The 24,676-nt window shown below is 35.1% G+C and overlaps 1 protein-coding gene across 1 annotated transcript in view; it reads left to right on the top strand.

Moving 5' to 3' along the window:
• The first annotated feature begins 6,849 nt into the window (after positions 1–6,849).
• LOC120426822 (uncharacterized) overlaps positions 6,850–24,676 on the top strand; it is a 23,848-nt gene continuing 6,021 nt past the window's right edge. The window contains exons 1-4 of the mRNA XM_039591609.2: positions 6,850–7,505; positions 19,794–20,186; positions 20,255–20,778; positions 20,836–21,513. Coding sequence (XP_039447543.1) covers positions 7,367–7,505; positions 19,794–20,186; positions 20,255–20,778; positions 20,836–21,513 — 1,734 coding nt within the window. The 5' untranslated portion in view covers positions 6,850–7,366. The remainder of the gene's footprint in view (positions 7,506–19,793; positions 20,187–20,254; positions 20,779–20,835; positions 21,514–24,676) is intronic.

Here is a 24,676-nt window from a genome sequence, read left to right as displayed (position 1 = left end):
GGCCTTGACCGATCTTATGCACTAGGTTCCCGACGAACACGCACTGCCCTTACACCTACATCTCACCCTTGCTCTGAGTCAGTACGAGCAGCACGCTAGAACACGCTTTGAGTGTTCGTGCCAGGCATGCACACCTTCTTTTCCGGTTACGCATTTTAACTCGGCCGGGGGTGGTACATTACGTAGGGTTTGATGTAAGTATAAGCGCCTAACCATTCAAAGTGTGCCTATCAATTTTCATTAAAGCAAAAACTGTTTTATTTTTAGTTTGAATTCAAAAAATATTTGTTATTTTACTGTGTATTGCTTTCTCCTGAAATATTCTCTAATGTTAAGTCGTGTTTATCTGTAGCTATTTCTTTTGTCGCGGTGTTTTGTTACAATTTTGGTCCTAAGCATGTTATAAAAGTTTACCAAAAGTACAATAGTAATGTTTGTGTTAATCCTTTAATCATTCCATAAATTGAGTAAGGGCTCCAACCTTGCTTAAGAAAAAGGTGAAGTTTCAAAACAATGGTCAGTGAAGGAAATATACTATGTAAAGAATCAAAAGTAAAAGAAAGATAGTAATTTATGAAGTAGATAAAGAAATTAACAATAGTTAATAAATAGAGGTAACAAACAAGCTTAGATTGTATTGAGGGAAATTTACAGGGAAGATGAGAAATTATTCAAATAGATAAATAAAGAAAAGGCACATGATAAACAAAATTGACATCGCTGCCAAATAAAGGGAAAGCAGACAGTTTGTTACAGCAGCATCAATTGGTAAAATAGAGTGGAAAAGCGTTGAGAAATAAGAGAATCAAATAAGTAAAATCGAAATCAGATGGAGGATAGTAAACAGAAGCCGTTTTAGAAAATCAGTGAAACAAAATAAACAGAAGATAGCTGTTAGCTGAAATGGAAAGAAGAGAAACCCCGTTCTGCGATGCTCAGGTACATCCACAGCAGTTGACTCAACATACTGCGAATCAAAACAATACCGTCTACAATCACAAATTACTTCCCTTTCCCACATTGACGCGCCCCTTTCTTCTAGCCGTCTCTACTCTGACCCTCGCTGGTCAAAGGTTTACGAGTCGTTTCCACAGGCCACCAGCTAGGTTACACCTTGTCATCATGATGACTAAACCAAGCCAACGTGGAGGTAAGAAAATAGGACACTTGCAAGGAACCAGAGCCATGCTGTTTTGTCCAAACAGCACTACGGATGTAGTTGGGCTCTTTCCGGGATGTTCCTCGCCTAGGTGTGACAACCGACGAGTATCATCAGTATCATGCACCCTTGGCCTGCACAAATCTTCTCTAAATAATAATAAAAATAAAACTGAAGCTCATGGTTAAAATAAGTGTGCCTAAACCTAAATGCACTTCTAAATTTCTAAATGGTCTAGCTTAATTCCGCTTAACACCTAACATTTCTAAATTGTCTGTTGAACAAGCAAAAGGCTTATGTAACAACAGAAAGTATTCTTTTTAAAACCTGTTATAGAAAGTAATGTGGAGATAACAAACAGATAAATATTGTAATGTTGAAAATAATTATCCCAAATACTCTAATCATTGATTTCAAAATTGTATGGCAAGCAGTAATTTAGACCCTAGAATGCCTAGAAGAGGCCTCGGTTTCTGTTGTTGTGAGTAGACGCTGGTTTCAGAGTTCATTTTTCAATTTAAAAGGGGTGGGAGACGACTAATTTGCTTCATGAACTCCTAATCGACCCTGGGATCACCTCTTGTGTTTGTCCACTGATCGCTCCTAGCTAGGTGTTACCTAGACACAGTGTTAGAGGCCCGCTTCGCATGGCAAAAATGTTGGCTGGGGGGAGGGTGATATTATCCAATGAATTTTATTTTTAAGCCAACATTGCTAACGGCGTTGAGATCTCTACTCATGCCCAGGGCCTTCTAAGCTAAGCATTTTTACAATGAAAAGAAAATAATATCATCTCGCAACGTAGCTTATCTTGTGAGTACTCGCGCTAGTACTACAGAGTAAAAGCACTTTCCATCGAGTGATGATCCGGTCCGCGTGAGCGCTTTTCTTCAAAGAGGTCGTTTTGTTCTTAAGAGAACATCTTTGTAAGCAATGCCCATAGGATAGCTTACTGTTTTGAAGACTGCTGAGGATCCGGATCCCTTGCAGCCTGTCACTCCAGTTAACTCATCCCTTTATCCTCCATCCGCCACCCGGAGGCACGCGCCGTAGGGCTGCCAAAGTCCTGACGACCCACAGGACCTGGGAAAACCAATCTTATCATCCCTAAGCGTAAAGACTTTAAGACTAGCTTTCATCATCAAAGCCCACGGCAAAAAATGTTGTAAGCAACTTGCTGATAAACTTGATTACTTTTTCAAAGAAAAGAAAAAATCTTTTTTTTTGCCACTTGTTGCATAAACTTTTTTTGTATAAAACATGAAGTTCAAAAATTTATCTAAAATTTTACATTGACTGTGGTCATTTTATTTGTTGGCGCCACTTGTTTTTTTAAGAATAGATTTATATAAGACTCATTTAATTTGAATCACATTGTAGTTCATTTAAAATCCAAAGCATAACGAAGAACAAAAAACATATTTTAATTTCATTTAAGCTATTTAAAAACTGTCTTCCTTGTTTAGGTTGAAGTATACAGTATCACCAATTAAAATGATTGAGCTAATTCTATGATTTTAAGCTTGAAAAACATAACAAATATAATAAAAACATAGATGTTATGACTGTTTCAAAAGTTTCCCGGGATCCCGGGATATGACCCAAGAGCATGATAAAAGTTATCGTAACTTTTGACCTTTGGCACTTACAGAGCTGAAATTTTATGACTTTGTGTATCTCACCAAGACACACATTTGAGCCAAAAATGGACTTCCGGTGGCCACCGGAAGTGCCCCCCAGAAAAAAAGTCACAGTTATGGTACTCGGGTCTATATGACCCAGAAATGTTTTTGGTTACCAAAATTCGAAATCTTGACCGATTTTTGATGTCTTGACCGCAAATGAAAGGTCAAAATGTTTACTTTGCGATTCCGACTGGCAGCACCGGTTTTGGGCACTGTGGCCACCGGGAACCTGCTACAACCGAAAAAAGTCCTTTTTGAGGCCCCGACTTTGAGGACCTGTACCTCCGGAACGATAACACATAGCGGGTTGCTTCCAGTTGCATTTGACGGGTGATAACCTCAACTTTAAGCTCCCGTAGAGATGATTTGTCAAAAGCGGACACCGGTTCCGTTAACCCGGAACATCCGAAAAACATGATTTTTACAACTTTTGTTATAAAATCAACACACTAGTCAATTTTTTCAACCGGATTTTTTGTCAAACATCGTACACTACATACTACTCCAGACTGTTTTGGTGTCTTCTGCGAAGTTGTAGGTATGGATGAGGACTACACCGAAAAAAATGATACAGAAAAAAAATTATTTTAAAATCACTTTTTGTCACTAAAAATGTGTTTCCATAAAACAAACACTATTTTTATCTATTCAATGACATCTTGTCAGAAAAGGTCATCATTGCATAATTGGCAAAGGGAGCACGTGGTCGTAAAAACATATTCGGAGTGAAAAGTGATTTTTTTTGTGTGTGCTTTTGTTTCGTATTTTTGTCGTGAATTGTGATATAGTTTTCGATAAAAACTATCCGAGTTCGTTAGGTTTATCGCGTAACAAAATTATGTGTGTTAAGCCCTCTCCATAGCATCGTAGCTCGAGAGGCAACGAAAATCAATACCTTATCTAGCTAACAGAAAGAAGATCGGAAAGCACTTGATGATTGAGTTCGTCGCGTCTATTCCGTAACAAATTCATGAACTTTATGATTATATAATTAAAAATCAGACTACGCTATCATTGCAGCATTGCGTTTAACACCTCATTTTATAAATAAATATTATTTGGTTTTATCTTTCCACAGCCGGCTGTCTAAGATTAAACCATTTCATTAAAAATTTAACAACCGATAAACGGGAAATGTCTCATCCGCAGCATCCGATTGTTTGCCTTGAGAATAAAATATAATATAACCTTTCAACAAACACTATGATTTTGGGTCGCATCATCATCTTCTATGATGAATCCTGACCAAACACCCTATCCTACTAACCAATTTTCAGGTTCCTGGCGCTCGTGGGGTGTAAGCACAGAGTATATCAGCTGCCCTAGTAGCAACCTGCGCTAACTAACATTCCCGACCCTTAAAATCGAGATCTACAAACTGACATGGCGGGCGCCGTTGGTGGCCAATGACTGTTACCTATTCGCAACTGATGTTGTTCTGAAAATCATGGTGTTTTATCTTTTCAGCGCATTCATACATGCTGTTGATAAGAGAAATACCACTTGATAGTCGATGCCTATGATCAGTAGTGCTGAAAGGATATTACGGTTCTGCTCAGCAACGGAGAAGGACAACCATGGGTGGTCTCTCATGCTCATGCTCATGCTCATGCTCAATGACATCTTGTCAGAAAATATCAGAAAGGGCAAAAAACTTTGACCAATTAAAAATTTTGCTCAATTCTAAAAAAGCTACGTTCGAAAAGCTGAGAAAATTTTCTACATTTACATTACATAAATGAAAAACCAAGAAAAAAAAGATTTGCTCAGTGCCCTTGTTTTTTGAACACCGATATCCTGGGAACTAGTGGTTTAAATTTCAATGTTAAAAATAAACAATTTGTAAAAATTGCTGCTCTCCATAAATAACCTATATTTAGTTCTTTCAATGTATTTTTTACCTGTTTCTTGACTTTTTTTGTTATTGCTTCAGCATAGTGTATTCTCTTTTCAGTAATATTTTTGAAAAGTTTTTGGTTCTTTCAACCATGAAAAGTTATTTAAATACAAACTTAGATTTTTAAAATTCAGGCATATTCATAATTATCTTTTAAAATAATAAATTAAAGTCCGGCAAATTTCTGTGATTTTTTTTCCATTTTCAAAACTACTTTTCTGTCTTCTTTAACAATTTTTTTTGTGAGGTTTTCCATGCTTTCAAAAATAAGCAATTGTTTGAAAAGTTTTATGATTGAAGTCGAACTTTTTTCAAAGTATTTTACTAAATCTTTCAATAAAATTTATTATTTTTTCTGAAAAACTGTGTCATCTCAATACAAGCAGTTCTAAAAAAAATGAAGTCTGATGTAGTCTGATGATCTCTCAAATTCAATTTGGCATTAAAAAATAATGTCAAATTTGTTTTTGCACAAAACTTCGATTTTTTTTCCAAAAATCACTATTTAAAAAAAATTCATAACTTGGCGGCAGATTTTTTGACCATGTTTCTCTATGGCTCAAAAGTTGCGGATTGTTGTCCCCTAAAACATATAAAAAAATCTCGAAAATAAAAAAATACGTATTTTGGGAAATTGAGTTTTAGTGAAAAAAAGTTGATAAAAAATCTGTAATTTTTTTTCCGTGTACCTATTTTTTTCTCAAAAGTCCTCAACAAAACCTACAACTTTGCCGAAGACACCAAATTGATCAGAAAATTCACTAAAAATTTACATCTGTTTGAATATTTACATACCATTTTTGTATGAACAGCAGCCAAAATTGTATGGAGACTTGTATGGATGAACCAATCACACAAAATAGTTTATTTGGTCATAGGGAAGGCCCCCACAAAGTTTGAGCCAAATACAAAAATACAAATAAAATCCATTTCCGGTTTTGGTAGAGAATTGCTCATATGAACAATTCTCTGAGATTTCGATCATTCGTTTTTTTTTTGTATTTTTAATCCGGCTGAAACTTTTTTGGTGCCTTCGGTATGCCCATAGAAGCCATTTTGCATCATTAGTTTGTCCATACAATTTTCCATGCAAATTTGGCAGCTGTCCATACAAAAATGATTTAAGAAAATTAAAAAATCTGTATCATTTGAAGGAATTTTTTGAACGATTTGGTGTCTTTGGTTAAGTCGTAGGTATGGCTAAGGACTACACTGAAAAAATGATACAAGGTAAAAATAATTTGGTGATTTTCAAGTTCACTTTTTGTCACTAAAACTTAATTTGCAAAAAAAAAAACACAATTTTTTTTATTTTCTGATATGTTTGAAGGGACATCAAATGACAACATTTCAGGAATTTTCAGAACGGACAAAAAATCTTTGAACGAGTTATGACTTTTAAATCAATACTAATTTGAAAAAAATCAAAGTATTTGTCGCAAAAATTTTTCAACCTTCGATGTAAAATCAAATTTGCAATCGAAAAGAACTTTAGTGAAACTTTTTGATAAAGTGCACCGTTTTCAAGTTTCAGGTAACTTTTTTGAAAATATTCATGTTTTTTTAATTAGTGCCCTTGTTTGCCCTCCTTTGAAAAAATATATATATATTTTTGAAAGGGTGAGACAATTCTCTATATTTTGCTTTTTGAACTTTGTTGATACGACTCGAAATGGCTTCTTTGCTGAGATATTGCCATGCAAAGATTTAAATACAGGAAAACTGATGGTCCGATTTACCAAGCCCTTAACCATCGGATTCAACCAAATTTGTTGCAACTTAAAGGTAAGAATAGAAGAAATAATTTAATATCAGTAAAAATATCAAGTTAAAAATTGAAAAGAAGATGTTTCAAGGTTGTGCAAAAGCAACAACGACGAAATTTTCCATTTCCGACCCAGCGCTCGCATTCCCCCGCTTTGTTGTGTGCTTTTGGGGTGGTAATTTGCCAATATCCCTGCCAGGTCTGCGGGTCGGTCGGTCTCGGTGGGAGGTTTTTCCGACAACGTGTGTTCTCATTCTCATTCTATGGTTGTGTGTTGTGTACTCTCACGCTCTCTCACACGACGTTGGTATTGAAGGATAATCGTGCAGAAAATTTTCCCTTCTTTCCACACTTTTGGGGGCAGACTGGCAGCGATTTCGAAGGACGACGGACTGCTACTATTTTGGGCGACGATTTTTCCTCGCGAAAAATAGGCACAGTTTTTAACCAGATTAGAAAGAAAAGTGTGTGACACACATGTCGCAGCGGGGTTGAGTTTAGGCTTAAGAAAATAAAAACCTTCAAATAACCACGTCTTCCATTCGAGTAAGGAGCGCCGCGACACCAGAACCAGAAGAAGCCAAACCATTACAAAGTGGGAGCATATTTTTCTATGCTCCAAAACAGATTTTACAAATTTGCCTGAGCTGCTGGTTTGCGTTGCAGATTAGTTGTGATTTTTTAATTTGGTTCCTTTTCTGTTCCTCAATTGACGAGTGCGGCAAAAGTGAGTCCAACTGCAATAAAGTGAAATGTGAAAGTTATTTGAATATTTTTTGTGATAAATTATAGAAAAAAAAAGTTATTTAAACAAGTGATTCCGCATCGTAACCGGAGCAACAAAAAAGAAAAGAAAAAATATGGCAATATCCAGACAACGAAAGGGAGGCAACAAAGTATGGCTGTGGTGGCCCCGGAAAGGTTCCTGCCCTGGCGGTGGTGACATCCCGTTGTTACTTGTCCTCGGCGCCGCCGTCCTTGGCCCGGTCCTGCTGGGAAGTAAGTACCAATAGCAAAGTGATTGGTTTGGGTTTCTTTCCGAAACCCGTTTTATTTGAGCAAGCTGATGGGAAAACGGTTCGTGCATATTTGATAGTCGAAGTAGGCGGTGTACCAATAAAAGTGAAATTGGATTGATTTGGACGTTTAAGAGCGAGTCCACGAGCAAAGCATACCCATCTCGCATCGACCTCACCAATCTGCCTGAAATTTTCAGGGGTTGTTTGTACATATAAAACTAGCATCTGGCCAAAATATGAGCACTCTAGGTCAACGGGAAGTGGGGCAAATCGGGACACAAAGTTTGAAGGTTCAAAAACGTAAAAAATCTTAAAAAGGCTATAACTTAGGCAAAATTCAATTTAATTTCGAAATTCAAAATGCATCTTAAAGGGCTTTAAAAATGCAACAAAATGCAGGATAGAACATCCAAATTGGTTAATTCTAAAGGGAGTTATTGGCATTTTAGTGAAAAAATAGCATAATTTTCAAACTGAAATAAAAAAGTGTTCCATCCAGATATCAACTCGGATCGACCTGCAGCTTGTAGGGGACATCTGGGACTACCATCTGAGACTGAGACCGCTTTGGGTAAGGCAGTTTAACATATCAAATAGACACTTTTACTTTTAGTGAATTTTTTGGTAGTAAATTTTTGCTCGGGGGACCCCTTAGATCCCATTTTCTGGTGATAATTTTATCATAATCGTGTTCCTGAGACAATTTCACAGAAGAAACATGCATTAAAATGTTTGTTTTCATCCATTTTAACCCTTTAAATAATGAAAGTTAAAAAAAACTTTGATTCACATTTATTGAAAATCAAGTTCGTTTCCAAGGATACTAGATGACACCAAAAAAAAGCAGCTTCTTAATTTTTTTTATCTTTCATTTTTTAAAGGGTTAAAATGGATGATAATATACATTTTTAAGTATGTTTCTATTGTGAAATTGTCTCAGGAACACGAATATGATAAAATTATCACCATAAAATGGGATCTAAGGGGTCCCCCGAGCAAAAATTTACAACCAAAAAATTCACTAAAAGTAAAAGTGTCTATTCAATATGTTAAACTGCCTTACCCAACCCGGTCTCAGTCTCAGATGGTAGTTCCAGATGTCCCCAACAAGCTGCAGGTCGATCCGAGTTGATATCTGGATGGAACACTTTTTTATTTGAGTTTGAAAATTATGCAATTTTTTCACTAAAATGCCAATAACTCCCTTTAGAATTAACCAATTTGGATGTTCTATCCTGCATTTTGTTGCATTTTTAAAGCCCTTTAAGATGCATTTTGAATTTCGAAATTAAATTGAATTTTGCCTAAGTTATAGCCTTTTTAAGATTTTTTACGTTTTTGAACCTTCAAACTTTGTGTCCCGATTTGCCCCACTTCCCGTTGACCTAGAGTGCTCATATTTTGGCCAGATGCTAGTTTTATATGTACAAACAATCCCTGAAAATTTCAGGCAGATTGGTGAGGTCCAAACGACGTCCCATACAAAGGGGTATGCCCTGTTCGTGGACTCGCTCTTAAATATGGTTGGCGGGGGAGACGCAAGGTGTTGGAAATTTAAATTTGAAGTTAATTCCATTGGTTTTAGCTAGATTATCCGCAACGTTTAAAAATTCAAACGGATGATAAAAATATATGAAAAAATGCAATAGTACTGCCAACAAAGTTAAATTTCTTCACATAATTGTTCCAAACTAGTCATTGACTCATAAGTCGAGCCAAACATTTCATTAGGGCACAAAACCAAAACGTAAACATTCGGGATTATTCCAATATTCCATTCCTATTGAAAAAATCAAAAACACAAAAGGGTACGTAACCATGTTCACTGCGAACCAAAAAAAATTCAAATGTGCCCTTTTATTTTTCGTTAGATTCTTGTACTGGAGGAACTTTTTGTGTTATAAAGTGAACTTTTCATACATTCTTAACACTAATTCACTTCAAAAAAAAGTTTGGTTTTCTTTTCACCAAGGATTTCTGCAGAGAAAAACTTCGTCAAAAAACAATATTTAATACGGTCCCACGGCTGCTGTTCAGTACACTTTTGAAGAATTTTTATGTTTCACAATAATCAAAATTTCTACTGAATTCCTCATTATTTCTAATTAAACAAAAGGGCCCGTAAACATCATTCAAAACAACAATCCGGTGACGACGCTTTAGTGCCCTTTTAGCTCTCTTCGAAAAGGGCCCATTATGAACAACAGTTGGAAAGTTAAAAGGGCCCAATAACGTTTTTTTTTAAATTCGCAATTCGCAATTTTCAGTGTAAGAACGGGCCTTGACCGATCTTATGCACTAGGTTCCCGACGAACACGCACTGCCCTTACACCTACACCTCACCCTTGCTCTGAGTCAGTACGAGCAGCACGCTAGAACACGCTTTGAGTGTTCGTGCCAGGCATGCACACCTTCTTTTCCGGTTACGCATTTTAACTCGGCCGGGGGTGGTACATTAAGTAGGGTTTGATGTAAGTATAAGCGCCTAACCATTTATAGTGTGCCTATCAATTTTCATTAAAGCAAAAACTGTTTTATTTTTAGTTTGAATTCAAAAACTTATTGTTATTTACTGTGTATTGTTTTCTCCTGAAATCTTCCCTATTGTTGAGTCGTGTTTATCTGTTGCTATTTCTTTTGTCGCGGTGCTGTGTTACAATATTTTGGTCCTAAGCATGTTATAAAAGTTTACCAAAAATACAATAGTAATATTTGTGTTAATCCTCTAACCATTCCATAAATTGAGTAAGGGCTCAAACCTCACTTGTTTGAAAAAAAGGGTGAAGATTGAAAACAATTGACAGTAAAAGAGAATTTATTTTATAAAAATCAAGTATCAATAGTAGCCTGTCCCATTTTGAGGTCATGTCGAGGAATTTCAGGTGCTCACTTCTTAAATCATAGATTATGATGTTAGGAACAATGTTTTCTTAGACAAGAAAAAATAATAAAATACTTTCTCGATTTACTGAAAAAAGTCACTTTTTTGAACAAATTTTCTAAAATCGCTTGGACATCAATACTGTTTTGATCAGATGTGTATTATCTTCAAACGATAGGTTTTTGTCCATAGATTAAGATGCACTATCAATATTGGACCAAAATTTAAGTTTTTGGACTCTTCCAGACGGATTTGTGTCGATAAAATCGCATTTTTTCGAAACTTTTTTTCAGAAATGTGCATTTAATTTAGGGTAGCCTATTTTTCCCAGTAATACCAATGCATCCAGCTTGTAGGAAATTTCATGGCGAAAATTTTTTCCTGTAAGAAAATCTAATTTCGACACTCCAGAGCCGAGATATTTGAGTTTTAGTGAGGAAAAAAGTGCCAATTTTCAAAATTTCTCAGAATTCAGAAGCAAGGCCTACTAATTACACGATATAGCAAGCATATGTCTCAAAGGTCAGGGTATGCTTTTTATATTAATTTTGGCCACTGAATCCGAATCTGAAATCAAATTTCGTGTAAACAGTGATGTTTTGGAGCTACACCCTTTTGGAATGATATTTGCGTGTTTAAGAGGCAGTTTTTTTTAAATATTGCTCGGTTTGTTCTAGAGGTCGCATCGAGGTGCTCCGATTTGGATGAAACTTTCAGCGTTTGTTTGTCTATACATGAGATGAACTCATGCCAAATATGAGCCCTCTACGACAAAGGAAAGTGGGGTAAAACGGACATTGAAGTTTGAGGTCCAAAAAACATAAAAAATCTTAAAATTGCTCGCATTTTAGTAAAACTTCATCAATTCCAACTCTCTTAGATGCATTAGAAAGGTCTTTTGAAGCACTTCAAAATGAGCCATAGACATCCAGGATTGGTTTAACATTTTCTCATAGCTTTTGCAAATTAATGTTGAAAATGTTTTTTTTTAAACCTCAATATCTTTTAGCAACAGCCAGTAATACCCATACTCTTTTAGTTCAAAAGTTAGGGAATTTCATGGACTATAAGCCTACGGTAATAACTTTTTGGCCAATCGCAGTTTTTCGCATAGTTTTTCGATTTTTCTATAACAAACATTTTACAACGTTAGTTATTGTCCTGTAAGCACTTTTGTCATATTCGAAATCCTCGGAAAATTCAAACTTCAATGCCCGTTTTACCCCACTTTCCTTTGTCGTAGAGGGCTCATATTTGGCATGAGTTCATCTCATGTATTGACAAACAAACGCTGAAAGTTTCATCCAAATCGGAGCACCTCGATACGACCTCTAGAACAAAGCGAGCAATATTTACAACAACTGCCTCTTAAACACGCAAATAACATTCCAAAAGGGTGTAGCTCCAAAACATCACTGTTTACACGAAATTCGATGTCAGATTCGGATTCAGCGGCCAAAATCAATATAAAAAGCATTCCCTGACATATGCTTGCTACATCGTGTAATTAGTAGGCCTTGCTTCTGAATTCTGAGAAATTTTGAAAATTGGCACTTTTTTCCTCACTAAAACTCAAATATCTCGGCTCTGGAGTGTCGAAATTAGATTTTCTTAGAGGAAAAAATTTTCGCCATGAAATTTCCTACAAGCTGAATGCATTGGTTTCACTGGGAAAAAGAGGCTACCCTAAATTAAATGAACATTTCTGAAAAAAGTTTCGAAAAAATGCGATTTTTTCGACACAAATCCGCCTGGAAGAGTCCAAAAACTTAAATTTTGGTCCAATATTGATAGTGCATCTTAATCTATGGACAAAAACCTATCGTTTGAAGATAATACACACCTGATTGAAACAGTTTTTGTATTGATTCCAAGCGATTTTAGAAAATTTGTTCAAAAAAGTGACTTTTTTCAGTAAATCGACTAGGGGGTGCGAGAAAGTATTTTATTATTTTTTCTTGTCTAAGAAAACATTGTTCCTAACATCATAATCTATCATTTAAGAAGTGAGCACCTGAAATTCCTCGACATGACCTCAAAATGGGACAGGCTAATCAATAGTAAGAGAATGATGAGCGTATTTTGAAGAATAAAAATGAGAAACTAGATATATTAGATCTAAAGTTAGACAATAGTTAATAAATAGAGATACAAAACAAGCTTAGATTATAGTAATGATAATTTATAGGACAGATAAAGAATTATTCAAATAAATAAATTCGCAATAAAATCAAAAAAGATTAGGCGAATGATAAATAGACTTAATATTACTAGTACATTAAGGAAAAGTATATTTTTAAGGAAAAAAAAACAAAACAAAGTTTGTTACAGCAGTATCAATTGATAGAAAAGAGTGGAAAAGCTTTGAGAGATAAGAGAATCAAAAGTTAGTAAAATTAAAATCAAATGTTGGATATTAAATAGAAGAATCAGTGAAGAATTGGGAATCAGAAGAGCAAAATAAAAATAGGAGATAGGTGGTAGCTGAGAATGAAGAGAAGAGAAACCCCGTTGTGCGATGTTTCAGGTACATCCAAAGCAGTTGACTCAACATACTGCGAATCAAAACAATACCGTCTACAATCACACATTACTTCCCTTTCCCACATTGTTGCGCCCCTTTCTTTTAGCCGTCTCGACTCTGACCCGCGGTGGTCAAAGGTTTACGATCCGTTTCCACAGGCCACCAGCTAGGTCATCATGAAAACCAAGCCAACGTGGAGGTAAGAAAATAGGACACTCGCAAGGAACCAGAGCTATACTGTTCTGATCAAGATAATTCGGATGATCTAACAGAACTACGGATGTAGTTAGTTACGCTCCTTCCAGGATGTTCCTTACGTGGACGTCAACCGAAGAGCACGCAACAAGGTCAGTGCCATTGCATGCTCTTAGGTATCAATCCTTGGCCTGCAAAGTTTTTTTTTTTTAATTATGAGTTTTATTGCGAAAATCAACAAAAATTAAGAAGCATTTAAGCAGAGTTGAAGATAATGATGTGTTTTATCGTATCATCAGTAAAAATACCATCAGTCAAGCTTCTTTTTTAAATAAGAATTGAAACAAGTTGTCCACTTTTGCAAGCGATTTTCTCGAATCGCGGTTTTTGGTTTTGTGCCCTAATGAAATGTTTGGCTGGAAGTACTTAAAAACCAACTTTCGGTACTAAGATATATGTTCTTTATATCTCCAACTTTATTTGAAAAAAAAAACGGATTTTTAAGTTTCCAAATTAAATAATCAATAATTTGAATCAATAATTTGAAACTTATAATAACTGCTGCACAAAAGATAAAGATAAGAAACAGAGAATTTCCAACAAATTTATAGCATCTTGTATTTTGCAAACTTTGATGGCACTTAAACTTGCAGAATCCTCCAATCTGCAAAATACCTGCAACCGTTTGGCGTGCAAAATTTATCATTTCTTCAGCTGAACGACAACTTTTCATCCTGTGCAACTATTTTACAAAACTTAATCTGCTGTCCAACTTCCCCCCGTCCCCAAGAACTTTGCATGCAAATGCCTTTTCCCCAACTTTTCCAAGGAATTTCCCTTCTGCGTCTTCTCGTCTCTTCATTTCCATGTTGACCCACTTGAGGCAAACTATTTCATCCCTTATATTTTTCCGCCGGGAGTTTCGAGTTTGGGAAGGAGTGCCTCCCGTGTTTTTGTGCCATTTTGTAGCACGAACACCCTCTCGAGAGTCTCGAGGAGCCGCCAGTGCAGGGGTGGTTCTTCATGAAGTGGAGTTGTTTTCTTATTCTTCTTTTTCACACCGGCGTGGAGCACTCTAAGTAAGTCCTCCTCAAGTGGAACGACGGCTTCCGTCGACATTACCGAGTGGCGGGTACTGTTTTTCTGTACGCCGACTTGTTTTTGTCAACTTTTATTTTACGCTCCCACGATTGATCAAACTTTGGCTTGCAACGTTCGGTTTATGCTCGCATATTTTAAGCTATAAATACCATATTTGTTCACGCGGGGCTTGTTTGGCGGGGAGGCACATTTTATTACATTGCAAATTTTGGATTTCCCAACATTGCATGAGAAGAATCGTACGTTCGATTTCAAAGAACAAACCAAAGAATCAATGAGGTTATCATAATTATGCGCTTTGAACAATCATCCCACAATCATCCCCATAATCGAATCACGAACAATTTTTTTTTCATTTATTTTTGCTATTAATATAAAATTCATTTTCAGCGAACTCATTTTAGTCAAATTTGAATGGTTGATTGCCTATTAAATTAAAAAATGCATTTTTTCAATATTTCATCTCCACCATTTTGGTCGCCATCTTGGATTTCAAAATTTTTAATCACTTTGGAGTAGTTTAGGGGTCTTACTACAGCTCAACAATAAAACATAAGACAATAAAAAAAACGTCCGTGATGAATGTCTAGGTATTTATTAACGGTTTAAAAATTAACCCAACACATGAAATTTTCAAGCTAAGTATAAAAATAGCATAGCATTGCACAGTGGTTCAAAAGGCTGTTTTGACGAACTTAATTGATTAGAGCAAAAAGTAAGCATTTTCGTGCTTTGACATGTTCTACAACTTTGTTTAGCGTTGTCATGGCATACTTTTGGTGAAATTTGTTTTTCAAAACACTCATCACAGCAGGCTATGGAATTTCTAACTTTTGACAGTTAAGAGATAGAGCTTTGGTGTCTTCGGCAAAATTGTAGCGCTGAAAATTTCCACAAACTTTGTCGAAGACGCCAAAGCTCTATCTTTGCGTTGAATACCAGTTTTGGAACCTTTTTCATAAATACCTGCCAAAAAACAGTTTTTTGACTAAAACTATGTTAAACTTTGATTTTAGACGATTACAATGTTCAGAAGAGTTGTTAGTAATATCAAAACAAACTACTTTGTCGAAGACGCCAAATTGAAAGGAGCTATATGTGATGAGTTATAGCAAGATTTCGTGATAATTTAGCTAGTTTTCGAGCTCGGTATACAAAGTCTCGGGCAAATTTGGGCAAAAACCCATACAATAGGCTTCAAGTATGACTATTCCACTACAAAATATCGGGTGAATCATTCGTCCGAAGGTTTACGGTCATAGATTTCCGAGCATTTTAATTTATTTTATTTTTTATGACTATTTAAATGCATTTAGGACACTTTTAAGGCACATAAGCCATTTTTGCGATTTATTCGAACACACGAAGCGTGTAGGCCAGACTCTTGTGAAAATTTTGATGTATTGGAAGTCTATCTTTGGAACTTATTGGCTAATAAATAATATGAATGTTTGAAATAATTTATTGTCTTTGCAACACCAACGTTATGACGATGACTAGATGTCTAGATTCGCCGATAAGCTCTTTTGGAAGGGATTTTTTTTCAGAGATATTCCCAAAAATACACTGGATAGCCTCAAAAATTGACTTCCAATACATCAAAATTTTCACAAGAGTCTGGCCTACACGCCTCGTGTGTCCGAATAAATCGCAAAAATGGCTAATGTGCCTTAAAAGTGTCTGAAATGCATTTAAATAGTCATCAAAAATAAAATAAATTAAAATGCTCGGAAATCTATGACCGTAAACCTTCGGACGAATGATTCATCCGACATTTTGTAGTGGAATAGTCATACTTGAAGCCTATTGTATGGGTTTTTGCCCAAATTTGCCCGAGGCTTTGTATACCGAGCTCGAAAACTAGCTAAATTATCACGAAATCTTGCTATAACTCATCACATATAGCTCCTTTCAATTTGGCGTCTTCGACAAAGTTGTTTGTTTTGATATTACTAACAACTCTTCTGAACATTGTAATCGTCTAAAATCAAAGTTTAACATAGTTTTAGTCAAAAAACTGTTTTTTGGCAGGTATTTATGAAAAAGGTTCCAAAACTGGTATTCAACGCAAAGATAGAGCTTTGGCGTCTTCGACAAAGTTTGTGGAAATTTTCAGCGCTACAATTTTGCCGAAGACACCAAAGCTCTATCTCTTAACTGTCAAAAGTTAGAAATTCCATAGCCTGCTGTGATGAGTATTTTGAAAAACAAATTTCACCAAAAGTCATGGCCTACAACGCTGAACAAAGTTGTAGAACATGTCAAAGCACGAAATTGCTTACTTTTTGCTCTAAACAATTAAGTTCGTCAAAACAGCCTTTTGAACCACTGTGCATTGGTGTCTACCCGTAGCTGCTACTTCGTTATTGACCAAGACCCACAAACATTGCTCCGTAGACCACAGATGAAAAGTAGGAACCAATCATCACCCCTTCGCAATTTTCAAAGGTCCCTATCGTGCTGATCAATACCGACGCCGGCCACGACCAGTGGTAAGACACGGGGAAGTGGATGGGAATGTTAGCCGATACTTGAGTGATGGAGACCGCTAAATCGGCTGCGTCTCCGACAAAGTATCACATGAGTTTTGAGGGGTTAGTAAGATGGGTATGAGGTCAGGATTCACTGTGGTAGGTGATGCGACCATAAGCAATTTGTTTATCGGTTGAAATTTTAAAAGTATTAATTCGACCGCGATTCTCCAGAAATTCTCCGTCGGCGTGCCTTCCGATCAACGGTGATGTAGGAAGGGCTTCATTTATTAAATTAATTTTATATCATAAGCCTTAAAAAATATTCGACGGCGTGCCTTCCAATCCTTGATGATATGGAAAGAACTTAATCCAGCAATACGACTTGCTTGTTTTAAAAAAACAAAAATCGGATCGTTTCTATCGAAAACTATATAAAAAAAAACGTTAAATTCATAATTACAGTTAACTGCCAAAAAATATAAAAATAGTGTCTCAATTGAGAAAAATAAAATAAAATAAATAGTATTCAGCATTAAAAAAAACATAGTATTTTCAATAAAAAACTATTTTTTCAAAGTATAGTAAAAAAGTTAAAAAAAATTAACTTACAGGCAACGGTGTCAACATTAGAATGAAAAAAGTGTTTTAAAATGTATTATACTGCCGTTCTACGCATAATTGTCCCATGTTAGAAAAAGTGCAACTGAGAAAAACGCGATTGACATTTTTCGACCGATTTCTGCGTTTCTACGCATAATTGTCCCGTGGGTTCCTTTTCGCCCTATGTGTCCATAATCGCCCCAGTTAGCAGTTTATCACACTTATTTGTGATTCTCTTGCTATAAAACAGACATAATGCTTCGTAAAAATAATGATTCCGTGTAAGAAAATAGTTGGTGGGACAATTTTGCGTAGAAGTTTAACGATGAGACAAACAGACTTGGTGTTGTTTTTAATGAGTTTGCGAACAAAGTACTAGATTTTATGTGTTTTTCTTAAAGTACACATCAAACTAAACTTATAAATGTCATAAAGTCAAATTCGTCCAAAACTGACATGGGACAATTATGCGTAGAACGGCAGTATACACCTGCCCAGTTGTTTTGCAATCCAAATTTTGGAGTATTGACGTAAGTTTCATTTTTGTGAGAAAAAAAAAGATTTTGCGGTGCTGTAGGGGAGAGTGGGGAGACTTGATTTAATAAATTTTGAGTGTTTTCTATACATATCGAAACAAAGAAAAAAGATCTCTTGGAAGTTTTTTGCAGCACTTCTTAGAAAAATGTGTGTAACTCAATCTAACCATTTTTTTTCTTTGTTTTTTACAATGAGTTTTAATTAAATTCGAACAACTTTCTAGAACAAATCTAATTTTTTAACCAACATGCTGACGAGATTCAGGCTTGGGATCAAGTTTCCCGGGGATCAAGTCTCCCCACTCTCCCCTACACTGTAATTTCATAAAGGTTCAACATATTTTTAAACGAGCCCAAAATTGCTAAATATGATTATGAATGCAGAAAAGGGCATTTTAGATTGTTCTCAGTTGATTAGACTTCTATTTCCATTGAAATTTTGATGTTTTTTGAGAAAAAATGTTTTCAGCCCCCTGATTTTTCGGACCAATTTTGAAGGGAGGGGCGACATAAACCTTGAAAAAAATTTCAATTGCCTAAGTGTCATAGTGCTCAGAAAAATAAGCATTATCCTTAGGGACCATCCACAAACCACGTGGACACTTTTTTGGAAATCTCAACCGTGCGACAAAAAGTACATGGGCATTGTGTGTAGTACTCCAGTACTTGTTTTCAAACAATTCTTGACACAAGCCTTAACTTTTTAAACAATATTTTTCGATTTTTTTAAATGTCTAAAAAAATATTTTTCTCACTTTTTAAGTATTTTTTGAATAACCCTGACTCAATGCGGTCTCAAAAACACCCACACGGAGAAAATAGAGTTCCCAAAATCGTGAACATGCGTTCATGAAAATGGGAACCACGAACAAATTGAACACTTTCGCATGGTACGTTTCTGAAAATCGTACCGTAAACTGGGGTGACTTTGATAGCCCGGGGTGACATTGATAGAAATTTGGTTTGGCCACTAATTTTGATACATCCAATATAACAGTCACATTTTTGCATACATGTTCGATAAGAAGCTATCCCTTAATGCTTACATACTCAAAATTCTCAAAAATGTTTAGATATTAATTTGACGGGCATTTAAAAAACCTATCAAAGTCACCCCGGGCTATCAAAGTCACCCCAGTTTACGGTACCATGCAAATTGAACACTTTGTTCGTGGTTCCCATTTTCATGAACGCATGTTCACGATTTTGGGAACGCTTTTTTCTCCGTGCAGGTAGCAAAAACAGAAAATTTGGTCCAAAAAATCCAGACTTAGTTTCTATCAATGTCCCTCGAGTTATAGTTACAGAACATTTCAACAGACTTTTTTCTCCAAAATTTAAGTTTTTTCTACAAAAAAACGCGATATTTGGAATTTAAAAGAAACTTCTATAAGCGAAAAATTTCATGTTCAAAAACTAAGGGGTATGTTTCATTAAAACTAAAAACTAACAACTAAGTTACAATGTATTATACTAACACGCTACCGTTTCCAATAAATTACAAATTACAAACTAAAAAAAAGAATGAAAAATTACTTGGAAACAGCTGTAACAAGCCAAAAACTAAATTTATCGTGCGAAAGGGAAATGAATCCAAAGATGATTGAACAAACATTGACGTGACTGCAGTAAAATGATCGGGAAAGGATCGAAATATGACTTTTTTTTACAAATAACAGCAAAAAAATGCGTAAATTTAGAAGGTGTGAAATTGAAGGTTTAATATTACCTCTTTTATGATGTAATGTTACATGAATTTTAAAAAAGTGGTAATTTTACACATTTTTGGTGGTAAAATTACTCTTTTCCATGATTTTTTAAACTGTGATGACGCTTAAGACCTATGCGCAAACTAACTTGAGGTTTGTAAATAGCCGTCGCATGAAAAAGACAAATGTTTGCATTTATCCATGAAACATAAAATAGTGGCTCAAAAATGCCTTTTTCCTTTCCACAGTCCAACCGGCATCGGCAACCGCACCGACCCACGGCGGCGGCACCAAGTTCGGCACCAGCTACGAAACGCGCTACATCAACGACTTTATCAACTTTACCCGGCCGGCGGCCGACATCGTGGAACCGCTGTACTACGACTACGAGAGCAATCCGTCGCGCAGTGCCTACAACCAGGAGTACGAAAGCGGCGGCCTGGCCGGACTGGGACTGAACGGCGGCCCTTCCTCGCTGTCCTCGGCTGATGGTGGTGGCAGCAGCACTCCGATGGTCGAGGAGGAGGTGACACGACCGCCGGACATTTACCCCGACCCGGACCAGATTTACGCGACGTTTCTGAACAAGAGTGCCACCAAGCGGAACCGGTTCCCGGGCGAGGAGAACGTGATTAAAGTTTGTGAGTAGAAGGGGGAGAGGTTTGAGAGTTGGGACAAATTGAAGAGTTTGATATTTCTTTTTTGGTAGATTCGTCCAAATCGCTCCGGAAGAGTCCTCAGGCACGCGTGGACAGCAACAGCAACGACGACGGTTCGTTCGACAGCTTGAACAACGACATGAAGGGGCACGACTTTATCGATAATATTATGTACATTTACTACGGCACGAACGGAACCCTGCGCAAGGATCTGGGCGGCAACGTGATTGTGATAGGGGCCGTGTTTGCGCTGGCCCCGCAGATACTGACAGCAATAATACTGTTCCTGAGAAATCGCCGCTTGCGGCACTTTAACACGTTCTACCCGATCTGTCTGAACCTGCTGCTGATGCTGGCCGCGTCCAACTTTTCCTTTGTGCTGGGCGTGCAGGCCACCCGGAACACGGTCCGCTGCGAGCTGATCGCGATCGTGCTCCACTACCTGCACCTGAGTACCAGCATTTGGTGCTTCGTGTACATCTACGTGATCTACGACTTGATCGTGAACGAGTGCAATCCGCGTCTCAAGTACACGTATCTGGTTGGGTATGGAGTTCCTGGAGTCTACGTACTGGTAAGTTGTCAGATCATTAGATCTTGATCACTACTCAACACTTCCCCCTTCTTCCAGTTCTCGTACGCCTCCTCGATCGACACGTTCGAAGTGCACCGCTACTGCTGGATGTCCATCCAGAAGGGCATGATCGTGAGCTTCATGATCCCAATCTCCTTCCTGATCATCCTAACCACGGTCCTCGGCACGATCAGCTTGAAGCGAATCTCCAACAAGCAGACCGCCATGCTGTGCGAAAGCATCGAAAGCATCATCGAGACCACCTCCAAGTGTAACGACTTCATGTACCCGCGAATGCCAACGGCCGGACCGGCTCATCTGCTCGCGAACCGAAGCAACAGCTATCCCCAGCTAGAGTTGAAGGACGCCGCGAGCAACAAAACACCCCCCTGCTGCCAAGAGTACGCGCTAGCTCAATCGCTTGAAAACCGTCAATCCGTAGTCACCCTCCCTCAGCAGACCCAAATGAGCCACGGCTTCAGCTTCCAGGGCTTGAAGAAGTCGCTGGAGTGCTACGACACGCGGATCGATCTGGGTCAACTGTCGCTGGCGGAACTGTCCACGCCGAGTCTGGCCTCCGATATGCAGGACTTTACCGAGTTTAAGCGCGCCATCAAGTTCGGGCTGTTCTTTCAGCCGATCTACTCGATCTGCTGGTTCCTGAGCGTGATCGCGCTGGAGAACGTGCAGTCCTGCGTGATGCCGGTCATCTTTGCCATTTGCTTGAACATTTTGGTAAGTTTTCGGTGGTTTTTCTGTAGAGTTATTGCCTAAAAAAATATCTAAAATTCTAAAATTCTAAAAATTCTAAAAGTTTTAAAAATTCTGAAAATTTTACAAATTCTAAAATTTCTAAAACTAAAAAGTATAAAAATTCTAAAAATTCTAAAAAATTTAAAAATTCCAAAAAAATTAAAAAATTATAAAAATTTTAAAAATTCTAAAATTTTTAAAAAATTTAAAAACTTTAAAAATTCTTAAAATTCTAAAACTTTAAAAAATTCTAACTATTCTGAAAATTCAAAATTATTATTAAAAATCTAACAATTCTAAAACATTTAATAATTCTAAAAATTCTAAAAAATCATTTAAAAAAAAAAATCCTAAAATTCTAAGAATTCTAAAAAAAATTAAAATTCTAAAAATTCTAAAATTACTAAAATTTCTAAAATTTCTAAAATTTCTAAAATTTCTGAAATTTTTAAAATTTCTAAAATTTCTAAAATTTATAAATTTTCTAAATTTTCTAAAATTTCTAAAATTTCTAAAATTTCTAAAATTTGGGTCATTTCAGGTCAACTGAGTACACTTTTGGACTCGACCTTCACCGATTTGGACCAAACTTGGAGGGAACGTTTATCTATCGATAGTTAACAGAAATCCCAAGTTTGGTGCTGATTGGACCATCCCTCTATTTTTGGCACCGCCCTCTTTTTTGGCGATTTTCTAAAAAAAAAATTTCTTTTAATCATAACTTTGCAATTATTTGAGCAAAAGACTTTCTACAGGTTGCATTTTGTAGAAAATTGTCCAAGGAATTCGATAAAAATAGAGCTATCTAAGCCCGATCTCACACACACTAGCACACCATTTGTTTTGCTGGCTGGTACAAAATTTAACCTCACTTTTTTTCGTGTACGTACACGCAATACATGCGCACGTAGATAACTCTATAAAATTTTAACCCTTAAATGCCCACTAATATTATATTTTATCGTTTTAAGTATAAAAATTCAGTTTTGACCAATTGCTTATATTTTTATTTGTTTTATTTTATCACCATCGTGTTCCCCGGACAATTTTACATTATAATCAATGTAGACTTCAAACTAAAATGAACTATTGACGAGATATAGCGATTTATTAAAAAAAGTTTGATTTTGCGCAGCACTCGGAAGTTCATGGTGTACATTTCAACAAAAAGGAATGAATCTCGCATAATTCGGTTTTTATATGTAAGAAACTCATTTCGGATTTGAATTCATAGGACAGAGTGCAGTGCAAAATCAAACTTTTTTCAGTTAAATCGCTGTATCTCGCCAATAGTTCATTTTAGTTTGAAGTCTATATTGATTATTATGTAAAATTGTCCGGGGAACACGATGGCGATAAAATAAAAAAAATAAAAATATAATCAATTGGTCAAAACTTAATTTTTATACTTAAAACGATAAAATATAATATTAAAGGGCATTTAAGGGTTAACATTTTATTTTTATCGAATTCCTTGGACAATTTTCTATAAAATGCAACCTGTAGAAAGTCTTTTCCTCAAATAGTTGCAAAGTTATGATTAAAAGAAAAAAAAAATTTTTAGAAAATCGCCAAAAAAAAGAGCGGGGCCAAAAATAGAGGGATGTTCCAATAAGCACCAAACTTGAGATTTCTGTTAACTATCGATAGATAAACGTTCCCTCCAAGTTTGGTCCAAATCGTTGAAGGTCGTGTCCAAAAGTGTACTCAGTTGACCTGGAATGACCCATTTCTAAAATTTCTAAAATTTCTAAAATTTCTAAAATTTCTAAAATTCTAAAATTCTAAAATTCTAAAATTCTAAAATTCTAAAATTCTAAAATTCTAAAATTCTAAAATTCTAAAATTCTAAAATTCTAAAATTCTAAAATTCTAAAATTCTAAAATTCTAAAATTCTAAAATTCTAAAATTCTAAAATTCTAAAATTCTAAAATTCTAAAATTCTAAAATTCTAAAATTCTAAAATTCTAAAATTCTAAAATTCTAAAATTCTAAAATTCTAAAATTCTAAAATTCTAAAATTCTAAAATTCGAAAATTCTAAAATTCTAAAATTCTAAAATTCTAAAATTCTAAAATTCTAAAATTCTAAAATTCTAAAATTCTAAAATTCTAAAATTCTAAAATTCTAAAATTCTAAAATTCTAAAATTCTAAAATTCTAAAATTCTAAAATTCTAAAATTCTAAAATTCTAAAATTCTAAAATTCTAAAATTCTAAAATTCTAAAATTCTAAAATTCTAAAATTCTAAAATTCTAAAATTCTAGAATTCTAAAATTCTAAAATTCTAAAATTCTAAAATTCTAAAATTCTAGAATTCTAAAATTCTAAAATTCAAAATTCAAAATTCTAAAATTCAAAATTCAAAATTCAAAATTCAAAATTCAAAATTCAAAATTCAAAATTCTTAAATTCTAAAATTCTAAAATTCTAAAATTCTAAAATTCTAAAATTCTAAAATTCTAAAATTCTAAAATTCTAAAATTCTAAAATTCTAAAATTCTAAAATTCTAAAATTCTAAAATTCTAAAATTCTAAAATTCTAAAATTCTAAAATTCTAAAATTCTAAAATTCTAAAATTCTAAAATTCTAAAATTCTAAAATTCTAAAATTCTAAAATTCTAAAATTCTAAAATTCTAAAATTCTAAAATTCTAAAATTCTAAAATTCTAAAATTCTAAAATTCTAAAATTCTAAAATTCTGAAATTCTAAAATTCTAGAATTCTAAAATTCTAAAATTCAAAATTCAAAATTCAAAATTCAAAATTCAAAATTCAAAATTCAAAATTCAAAATTCAAAATTCAAAATTCAAAATTCAAAATTCAAAATTCAAAATTCAAAATTCTAAAATTCTAAAATTCTAAAATTCTAAAATTCTAAAATTCTAAAATTCTAAAATTCTAAAATTCTAAAATTCTAAAATTCTAAAATTCTAAAATTCTAAAATTCTAAAATTCTAAAATTCTAAAATTCTAAAATTCTAAAATTCTAAAATTCTAAAATTCTAAAATTCTAAAATTCTAAAATTCTAAAATTCTAAAATTCTAAAATTCTGAAATTTCTAAAATTTCTAAAATTTCTAAAATTTCTAAAATTTCTAAAATTTCTAAAATTCTAAAATTCTAAAATTCTAAAATTCTA

The sequence above is a fragment of the Culex pipiens genome, chromosome 3, assembly GCF_016801865.2.
Source record: "Culex pipiens pallens isolate TS chromosome 3, TS_CPP_V2, whole genome shotgun sequence".
NCBI lineage: Eukaryota > Metazoa > Arthropoda > Insecta > Diptera > Culicidae > Culex > Culex pipiens.
The sequence above is the reverse complement of the archived record's forward strand: the minus strand, read 5'-3'. Positions and strand labels throughout refer to the sequence as shown.